The 10,204-nt window shown below is 52.0% G+C and overlaps 1 protein-coding gene across 1 annotated transcript; it reads right to left on the reverse strand.

The window, feature by feature from the left end:
• Positions 1 to 495: 495 nt before the first annotated feature.
• KRP23_1208 (uncharacterized protein) lies at positions 496 to 1,606 on the reverse strand (the record flags this gene model as incomplete). Its single annotated transcript, XM_067882520.1, has 2 exons — positions 496 to 1,263; positions 1,334 to 1,606. The coding sequence occupies 2 exons, from the start codon at positions 1,604 to 1,606 to the stop codon at positions 496 to 498; spliced, it is 1,041 nt and encodes a 346-aa protein (XP_067751776.1).
• Positions 1,607 to 10,204: the final 8,598 nt, after the last annotated feature.

Consider the following 10,204-nt stretch of genomic DNA (forward strand, 5'->3'; position numbering starts at 1 on the left):
GATTGCCGCAATCCGGTGCCGCGGAGTAACGATACGGAGGCGACAGGTGCTAGCGATTGTTGCTGTGGATTGTTCTGGGCGAAACTTCGACGCTGGATAGACTCTGTCCTTGCCACCTGCTGCGCAAACGCAGTCTAGAGCTCAATTGGCGATGGTGTAACTTTAGGGAAGTCTCCGTTATTCCTTGATTGGCAACCAGCGCTAAACAGCTTGGCCAGCCGTCCGTGTGCATTCCTTGCAGTGGACACACGACCTGCTGCCTTTGGCGAACGCGTCCTGCATAACGTCTCTGGTCGTGGATGGATGACTCGACCCACTACGACTGGACTCTGACGTATGTGATCGTGTTGGCGATTGCCACGGCCACGACGGCCACGACGCTGCTGCTCTCGTTCAAGCACATTAAGGTGGGCGACTCGGCCGAGCAGTACATCATGACGTGATCCACAAATACCCACGTAAACTAACGAGGGTTGTATGCTTTTCGCTGACAAGCTACGGTGAATCGACTGTACTGGAATGAGCGAGTTGTTGTGAAATGACCTTCGCTGCAGTGTCACCCCAACAAATAGAACTTTCCTTCATCTCGGTCTCTGGGTTCTTCGAAATGGCCGTATTGCTGCTGTGAAGCTTCAACCACGTCCACCGCGTCAGCACAACCATAGGTGGTTGATCATTTGTCCTAGACACATCTTGTACCATGACGACTGTGGTGCTATCCCTTCGTACACGTTCGTCATTTCGGTACGGATAAAGCTCATCGTAGTCAACAAAGTCTGTAGCCATGACCCCATAATTACCGTGCTGACTGCCACATTCATCCACAAACTTGGAAAACAGGACCGTGTTGGACTCCACAGTTGCACCGGATGAAGTAAACGAAGCCTGCCGTAGCTGAGCAAGCTCTGTACTTTCGAAATCGTTGTCTTCACGAATCGCGATGTTGCCAAACAGCTCGGAGAGGTACATCTCAGCGTTGAGGACAACCCCGACGGTAGCATCAAACACAGCCTTGCTACTTTCTCCATATAACGGCAGTACGTCGAATCGCACCAGACAGTAGTCGCCGTCAGGACTGTCCAAGCGTTCTTCTTGACTGTACGACGACCGAGGAGCAAGTCCGTGACATCGGACAGCTAGATACCGCGTTGCATTGTCAAGCATGCTGTCTCTGAGAGCCAGCAAGACTGCACGGCGTTCCGTTCGGTCCGAACCCAGCCGGACCACGCTTTGAAGTGGTTGCAGCGTTCCCAAGCTTCGTTGCTGCCGACAAATGCACCACAACTTCACGTTAAATTCTACAGCAATTGTGCTGAACTAACAAAAAGCGTACCACGTGTCCAGCGAGAGCTGCTTGAGTCGTAGCCAGTGTCAAATGTTGTTTCTGGATGAACTCCAGCAGCACCGCGTTTTCCGCTTGGGTGCGTTGAGTAGCTTTGCGAATTTCACCTTGATTTACGAGCACCACAAATTTGAGTCTATCCAACTCGTTTTGCATCTTCTCGACTTGCTCCACCAACAATCGCTTGTGTTCCTTGCGGCCAGCGTAGCGCGTTGGTGGTTTGAGTTGACTTAATCTTGTTTTCTCCTTGGAAGTCCGGAACATTGGGCTCACGATGTACAGCAGTCAGAGGAATGCTGGGTTTTGACGAAGACAGAAGAACACTGAGAGCGCTCGCTTCTGTCGAAGTACATGCATCCTATATCAGGGCTATAACATCATAAGGGCTCCAAATCGCGATCGGATGTCGTCTGGCTGACATGAATTATTACTCATAACTCGTGAATAACAATCAGACTTCGTGATGACCACCATTGTCGATCCACTCACTGTGACGTAAGCCATTATATCGTGGACGGGCGAGGGGGGGGAGGGCGTCAGGCAATGACCTGGAAGCCATTGGTGAGGTTCTAAAGGCAAAATGACAGCTTCAGATAGCCATATCTTGGGCAATACTGAGCCGATTGCGATGAATCAATTGGCCACGGTGTTCTGCTTGCATTCGTCGATTTCTTAAACCAATCAACACGGTTGAAAGTGATATTTTCATTTTAATAATGAATTTTGAAAAAAGTGGCCTTATATTTCCGGACAGAGGACATATATTTTAAAATATTAAGCCTTTCGTGGCCAAAAAGATACATAAAGTAGCTTTTTATATAAGAAGGTAGAAGGCGAGATCAGACAATACTGGAATCAAGAGGACTCATCGTCTTTCAAAACATCAAACTCCACCTCTCCGGACCGTCTTAGTCTACGAATAATAATTTTGGTCAATAGTTACAATAGAACGAACTTGTCATGAAGCTTACACTTGTCTCTGCTATTGTGTTTCATGCAGTACGTTGCCGCCCTCACTGACGACAAAATAAGAGAAACACCTTTGATTTTGCCGTTTGGCATCGTCATTCGTCCAATTCCACTAATGTTTGGTGGTATATGTGCAGGCGCTCGTGGCACGAGTCGTCACACTAGTCGTATGGCCGCTCCAAACCAACGAAGTGTCCACTGTAGTGTATGTGTACCACACCATATACATGCACCATACTTTCGCACAGTTTGGAAATCCTGCCCTCATAAGCACCACGCATCGACGGCGAACTCAGGGCTCTTCTGAGCGCTAGATGGGTCGCTCGGATCCGCCGAGGGCCTCATTCGCTCTCTCGCCTCGCGTTAAGCAATAAAGCGTAAAACATGCCCGCTATGCAGACCAACTCTGACAATTGAAGTATGGATGAACCCGAAAGGGCGAACAGGATGATCGCTGTGTATATAAAGGTGGGATTCACCCATCTAGCATACGACTATGCATTACATCTAGGGAATGTCAAGGTACAGAAGTGATCAGGGGGTCGGGTGTATAGATGAGCTGTGAGTGGTACGCGCTGCCATGCGTTGAGTTTCACGCGGGGCAAGCCGTGGAGCGGTGGTGGGACGATATTGCGGAATGGTCTGGCGGCATATGCGTCGTGCAACTACCGAAGCTTGATGGCGGACGGAGGGTGCGGATCGCACCAACCACAAAGATAATTTCGATGTCAAAGTGCTCAAATTAATTCATTATCCTCTTGTCTAACTACTGTGCGCTGCCTTTGCTTGCAGGTCTCCCAGCCCCCTGGTCATCGCTCTGCTGACGGCGTGTTCTGTTGTGACCTCGGTATACAAGTCGCTCCCTGCCAGAAAGGTCAAGCCTGTCCCGCACTGCAAGGCCATGAACAAGGTGGATGTAGCAGCCGGCCTTGACAAATATACGGCAGCCGCATGTCTTGGCTTGAACGTCGACATCCCAATCGCACCCTGGCATGCCAGGAATCTCCACCATCGCCTTCTGCGCGGAAATGCATGCTATCACAGGAAGGGCCTCGTTCGTCCACCTCATTCATGCGCTACAGTGGGTCAGAAACGAAGTTGACGATATCGCCAGCTGTTGATTCCGAGGTTGCGTTGGTCAGGAAGTCTATCGAGTGCTTCACTGGGGTGACCTCGCGGATGGAATCCGCTTTGCTCATCTCCCGCACACGACGAAGCAAATCAACGCGTGGTCAATGCTTGTAGCAAACGGCATGGTTCAGATGCCTTTTGTACGTACGCACAGAATGAGCTGGTCGATCAGGGTTCCCATTTTCAGGCGTGCACGAAGAGTATAATCGCACTTGATAGATCGATTGAATTGCCTAACGGGGCTGTTAGTTGCGGTGAATCCACGTGGCATGTGGTACGCTTGCCAGTTATGAAATTGAGAGCCCATTCACACAGAGGAGAAGTAGTTGGCATACGCGCAGAGCTGTGGCAGCTTCTGCCCCTCCTCCAAGCAGCGCGTTTGAATGCAATCAAACTCACAAGTAGAAGTGGCATAGAGTATGTTGGCGACATCCCGAGAGACTTGAGAAGCTAGTTCGATCGGAATACCGCGAGGTTTCTTGTAGATTTTGGCAGCCTCGTGGAAATAACACATGAGATTGAAAAGCTCGTTGTCGACGCTGAGCACTGCGTTCACCGCGTTTCGTTGGGCTTTGTCTGCGTCACCGATGGCGTAGTGGGCGATGAGCTGCTTGCTCGTTACCAGTGTGTAGGTGCGCCTTAGCATCGCGAGCGCCTCGGAAAATTTGTATTCCGTTTGTTTAGACATAATACAAAACATCGCAAGGTGGAAAGAACTCGTACTCTCTGAGATTCCTACTACCATGACCGAGTACTCCACCTACAGGGCTCCACACTTTAAATTATGATTAATCATATATGCTCATTCTATGTATGACATTATGTATTATAGGCTCAAACTACGTTCTTTCATATTTTTGTCATACTATGGATTATGATGAGTAAACGGCCAACCTCCGGTGAAGGACTGGTTGTCGTTCACGGAGACCACTGCGGCTCGTTTGTACTATTTTACAGCGCTAAGACACTCATTCGAAAACTCGCACCTTCGCAAGCAAGTGTCGCCCCCTCTTCCCTGACCCAAGTCTCCTCATGAAGTTTCTTCAACACGGATCTGTGCTGTCTGCTCTTGAGTGAGCTCTCTCCCGGCAAGTGGAAGTGCAGGTCGTGCAAGAAGGTCTATAAGAAAGGTCGAGGCTACACAAACCAGATGCACCACCACCTGAAGAATCAACTTGACTACCCGCAGTTGGTAGAGGCTACGTTTCTTAAGGGAAACCGTCTTGGGCTTTCGTTACCCGACCAGCGCACCAGCGAAGTATTTCGCTGGATCGAGTGATTCATCGTAGAATGGATGCCGGTGAGTTTCTTTGAGCGCCCTCTGGTTCGCAAGAACGCCAAGATGGATTCGATTGCTGCAGCTACGCTGAAGCATAACATGAACCTGCTCTATGGACACGTCCGTGACGTAGTCGCTGTCAAGCTTCCTGATCTGTTCGATATTGTCCCTGACGGATAGTCGAGTGGTGGGCATCACTTCGTCGCGATCATGGCCGTCTACAACGCTACTAGCACCGACAACGACGGCCAACGGAACCCCAGCTATGACGATAGTATATAGTGCCTCTCGCGCCGTTTCGTGCTTCTAGCATTCTGTCAGTTTGCCGACGAAGAAGACGTGGGAGCACAGAGCTTGTACGACCTGATCGCCGACACTTTGGCGACTTCCAACAAGCCTCGGAGTTCTGTGCTGCTCACGATTGCTCAACCAATCCATTGGCTGAAACGCGGGTGCTCTGCCATTCATTGGCTGCGCTAGTCACCGACTTATTGGGCGATAAAGAAGCCCTATTTGCTAAAATCCACGCGTTGATGAAACATCTGAGAACTATCAAGTGTTGTGCTCCACTTCGCAAGGTGACACAGCTGGCGCCGGTCATACGGAACGCTACTCGTTGGTCGGGCACGTTTGCTATGCTCGAGTGCTATGTCAATAATAATAAATGGTAAGGTATATTGTGTTACTGGTATCTGGCGGCCCGAAATCTAATATCCATTCCTGGTTGGCTTACATATCCAACCAAGTTTCGCCGGCAGCCTCCTGTTGCCCTGCTGTCTTCACTCGTTCTCTACCTTCGTTTCCACCTTCGTCATTTTCTCGAGGCTCATGTCTACCTCCCCGCTGCTGGCATCTCTGTCCCCTCCCTCCGTCCATCTTTGGAGGTCGGTCGCCAGGAATTGCCGTACTCCGCCGTACATGACCTCTCTTTCTCCATTAACTTGCTCCGTCCACAATGCACTCCTTTTGCCGTCCATAGCAAAATTTGCGAGCCAGTCTGACATCTGGTTGTGCTTCCGATAGTGATGGCTCCAGCTGCGGACCCCGCACAAATCTGCCAGCCGTCTCGTAACTCTGTACCAGTGCTGCAGTTTGTGCGATTTTGGCGGCTGTCGTCTCATCATCATTCCCAAGATGAGAGCACTATCGCCCACCACATGCAAACCCATCCATTCTTTCTCCACTGCATGGGCCAGGAGTCTGTGCAGTCCGATAAATTCGGCAATGTTGTTGGTTGTATCTGGTCTTCCGAGTGCTGTGGCTGCCGCCAAGATGATCAGGTGGCTTGCGTTATTCTCTCCCAGCTGCACAATGACACTGCCGCTGCCGCCTGCTCCGGGATTGCCGTGAGCCCCCCCGTCGAAAAAGCCAATCCGCACCACCTGATCCTGCCTCCAGGGCATACGTTTGTCAAAAACGCGCTTCCACCGCTGTATAATTGCGGCCGCAACCTCAATTTTTGGTTGCGATCTTTGTGGGACCGGGTATAAGCCCAATCTGTACCTCTCGAAAGCGTCCGCGACCATGCTCAGCGCCCGTGGCACCTGCTCTTCTATCTTTTTGGTCTGCTTCACGGAGCCGTATAGCCTGTCGACGTTCCATCTCCATATGGCAGTGAGTATCACTGCACATCCGATTGTCCATAATTCTCCTGCCACGTGATGTAGCAACTCCCATGTGTCCTCTTTGGTTTGCTGCCCCCAATCCCGTAGCCATTGCGGTACATTTCGTATATGGAAAGCGAAGATGTCTCCCCGCTCCTCTTCACTGATGTCCTGCTCGGACGCTGCTGGCAGCCCACTTCGGCCCCACTTATCTAGCCATGGTCTCCAGTGATCCTGCGCATCTCCACATTCCCATGCCAGGTGCCCTGAACCTTCCGCCGTGCTCCGTGTACACTGGGCCCCCATACACTTGTACCCATTCTCGTTCCCCGTCCATAGGCGCAGCCTGTGTGCCTTGAGCCGCCTGATGTTTTGGGCTTGATATGGAGTTACACCCTCCATTCTTCCGATTCGTTTCCACTCCAATCCCTGTATAGCCGCCGCCAAATTTGGATGTCCACGACGCCACTTGTCTTATATAGCCTGCTTTGCTGTCTCGGCCTTCATATATCTGGCTTCGTTGATTAATTGCTTGTAATGCTTCCTTTTCTGCGTCCAGCGCCTCTTGCCCGCCTAAAGTGGCCTAAACTTCGTGATCCATGGGTGCGGTACTACCCACACCTCGTTGCGCTTGATCGCCAAAATGTCCGCTGCCCCTCTCTCCACTGCCACGCGTCCATCCTTCAGATCCACACACGTAGACGTGAAGGCCCATGAATGCCTCAATCGCCTTTCTTGCTCTGAATCCAACTCAAAAGTGTGATGTGGGTCCTCGAGGGAATGATGTACCCTCACTCTCGCGGTTTCGTCTCTTCCAGTCACTATTTCAGGATAGCTCGCTAAGACGTTAAGCACGACTTCTCGAAACAAAGCCGCCTCCTTCCCCGTCCCCACCAAGACCGGCACCTTCGGGACAACTATCGTCGCCCCGGTTGGTGTTCTCAGCACTTGTGCTATATCCCGTAACCTTGTGCACTGCGTGACCTTCGCCACTGCCTTGTAGTCGCTCCACTTTGTCTGGCCGCCCGCATCACTCCATAACCCCAACTTAGCCAGTTGGATCGTGTCGGCCGCCTCGCGAATGAAGTCGCCGTGTGTTTTTGCTCGCTCCGCGGCTATGGCTGACATCTTGGCCCGCAGCTGGCCTACGCAGCGTACCTCCAGCCTCGTTTTGGTCCACTTTGTCGTTAAACCGTGTCGGGCCCGCATCATCGGTCTGATCTTTTTGGCCTCGGGCCTGATCTCCTCCACTGCCGGTGCTTGTTGCGCCATCCATAGTTCTGCCCATTTCCGTCCTGTTACCCAGCTCGACTGTGGGTCTGTTGGTGGACGCCTCCAGATGCTTTGCCTCTACTGCTGCTCGTGATTGCAAGATCTCCCCCACTCGTTGAATCTGCTGGTTCTGCGATAAGCCCCAGTTCCCGACCATCGTCACGCTCATCGCTAACAACTCTGTCTGAATGCTGGGTATACCCACTCCTCCATTGCTCGTGGGCTGTTCGGCTAGCTCTCGCTTGACCCACCCTATGGGTGCACTCTCCGGAGCTGCAAAAGATGCGTGCCACACGAAGTTTCGTATTCTTAAGTCCGCCACCTTGATGATGTCGTCCGTGGGCCACGCATGTCGTGCCACGTAGAGTAGCTTTGGCACGATGACCGCAGCGGCGATCAGTGCCCGTTGAGCCACCGTGTTGGTCTTAAGCTCCGCTAACGCTAGCCGCACGGTTAACGTTCCGTATGCCTTCTTCCAAGCCGCTTCCGTGGTGTCTCTCGGCCCCGCGATGTGCCCTAGGTACCTGACTTCCTCCGTTACTGCCACTTCTTGCTCCCGAGCTCTTCTTCTTTGTCTTCCGTCGCCTCGTTGGCCTCCGTGTGGATGTCCTGCTGTTGTTCGCCGCCGGGCCCTAAAGCTATCCCTGATGGCTTTGCAACGTTGAGCTTTAGTCCGGACACTGCTGAAAACCTGCCAACCGCTTGGATGGCGGCCTTTTGCATTTTACGGTGCTGTAAGTATACCGCTGTATAGTCAGCGTATCCTGCCACGATCAGGTTGCTCGCTCGCTCGTCCTGACCCATGGGTATTCCTTGTAGCTCTGGTGCTTGTTCGATCTCCGTATACAATAGGTCCACAGCAATTATAAACAGCAACGGTGCCAGCGGGCACCCTTGCCGTATCCCGCTGGTTACCATTACCGGCCTGGAGAGGTCTCCGTTGGCCATGAAGCGAACTGTTGTTCCTCTGTGAATGGCTTCCACTATCGCACAAAACCGCGGTGGGAAACCTTTCCGTCTGAGTACTTCAAGGAGGAAGGTGCAATCGAGCGAATCGTACGCTTTCGCGAAGTCCAGTATTAATACCTGTGCTTCACTGAGGTGATTCATGTCCCCTCCCGTTCGACATAGTTCCTTGGCCGCTTCGAAGAGGTCTATCGCTTCATGTATGGTACGTTCTGGGATAAAGCCGCATTGCTTCTCATGCACCAACTTGGTTATGTATTTCCGGACTCGCCATGCCAGTATTCGCGTAAAAATCTTATAGTCCGTATTGAGCAGGGCAATGGGGCGGTAGTTGAGCGGGTGACTCCGTCCCCCCCCCCCCCCCCTGCTGATGCTGAATATAAAAGCTTCCAAGAATGACGCCGGCGTACTACCGTGGTCCATACAGTCGTTGAAAATCCGTGTCAACAGTGGCACCAACTCCTCATTGTGGTCTTTGTACCATTCGTTGCCAAGCTCGTCGAGCCCGCACGCTTTGCCGCTCTTGCACTTACTGATTTCATCTGCGACCTCCTTTTCAGTTATCTTGTCGCCTAGATCGCTGAGATCTACTAGCTGCCAGTTGCTCGCTAGTCGATCCACGTAGTCCGGTATGGATTCCTGCTGTTTTGCTGCCCCGTTAAAAATATGCTCCCACCTATCGGCTAGTATGTTCGCTTTATCATGTGCTCCCCTCTGGACATGGAGGGCCGTGCTCACTAACGTGGGTATCGTGTTATCTCCATATTTGGTACAGATTCTGCGGGAAAAATGCTTGGTTGACGCTCTTGAACTCCACGCATTTCTAGCGACCGTCACTCGTCGGCGTAGCGCCCGCCGAGAGTCTTGAATATCTAGGATCTTCTTCAAAATAACCCCTCTTTGTGTGTCGCTGTCCACATCCGCATACCCACATCGTTCGAGCTGTTGGTTCAGCCGTTTGATTCTCTGTCTGCACCCGCTGTTCGTCCTTTTGCGTGCTTCCTTTTTGAGCGTAATCATTTCCTGCTTGATTCTTGTCTTAAACTGATCCCATGCAACAGCTGTGCTCTCGTTATCCAGCTTTCCAATCTCTCCAGTCAACTCATCCAGCCTTGCCTTGACCATGCTCGTCGTCGCTGTCTGCACGTATGCCGGGGCCGGATATATTCTCGGTCTCTTTGCTACTCGGATTGCTCCGTGGGGGGAGTGAAGTTCTAGTAGAACCGCCCTGGGATCTGCTGCACACGGAGATTCTTCCGCTAATTGTCCACGCACGAGTTGCTGTGCCGACGCCGTTATGTACCACCGATCCAGCCTTGAGGTGCCGACGGAGCCGTCTGCTGTCTTGTGCCGATGGGTGTGATGTTTGTGAGCGTAGCTGCGTATTTCCTCTCTGTTGACACGCTTCGGCAAGTTCGAGTAGCCCGTGTCCATCAACCCATTTTGCTCAGCGAACTTGTTCAGTTCGCCGGCGCCTACATCTTTCTTGCTGTTCCCGCCAATTCGATCGCGCTGCCTGTCCACTACACAGTTGAAGTCACCTCCGCACACTACAATCGCATCTTCCGGAAAGTTGATGTTTCGTATCTTCGCGTAATACTGCACACGCACCGCCGGGTGCGATGGCGCGTATATGTTGAC

The sequence above is a fragment of the Phytophthora ramorum genome, assembly GCF_020800215.1.
Source record: "Phytophthora ramorum isolate Pr-102 chromosome Unknown Phyram_PR-102_s0001, whole genome shotgun sequence".
Taxonomy (NCBI): Eukaryota; Oomycota; class Peronosporomycetes; order Peronosporales; family Peronosporaceae; genus Phytophthora; species Phytophthora ramorum.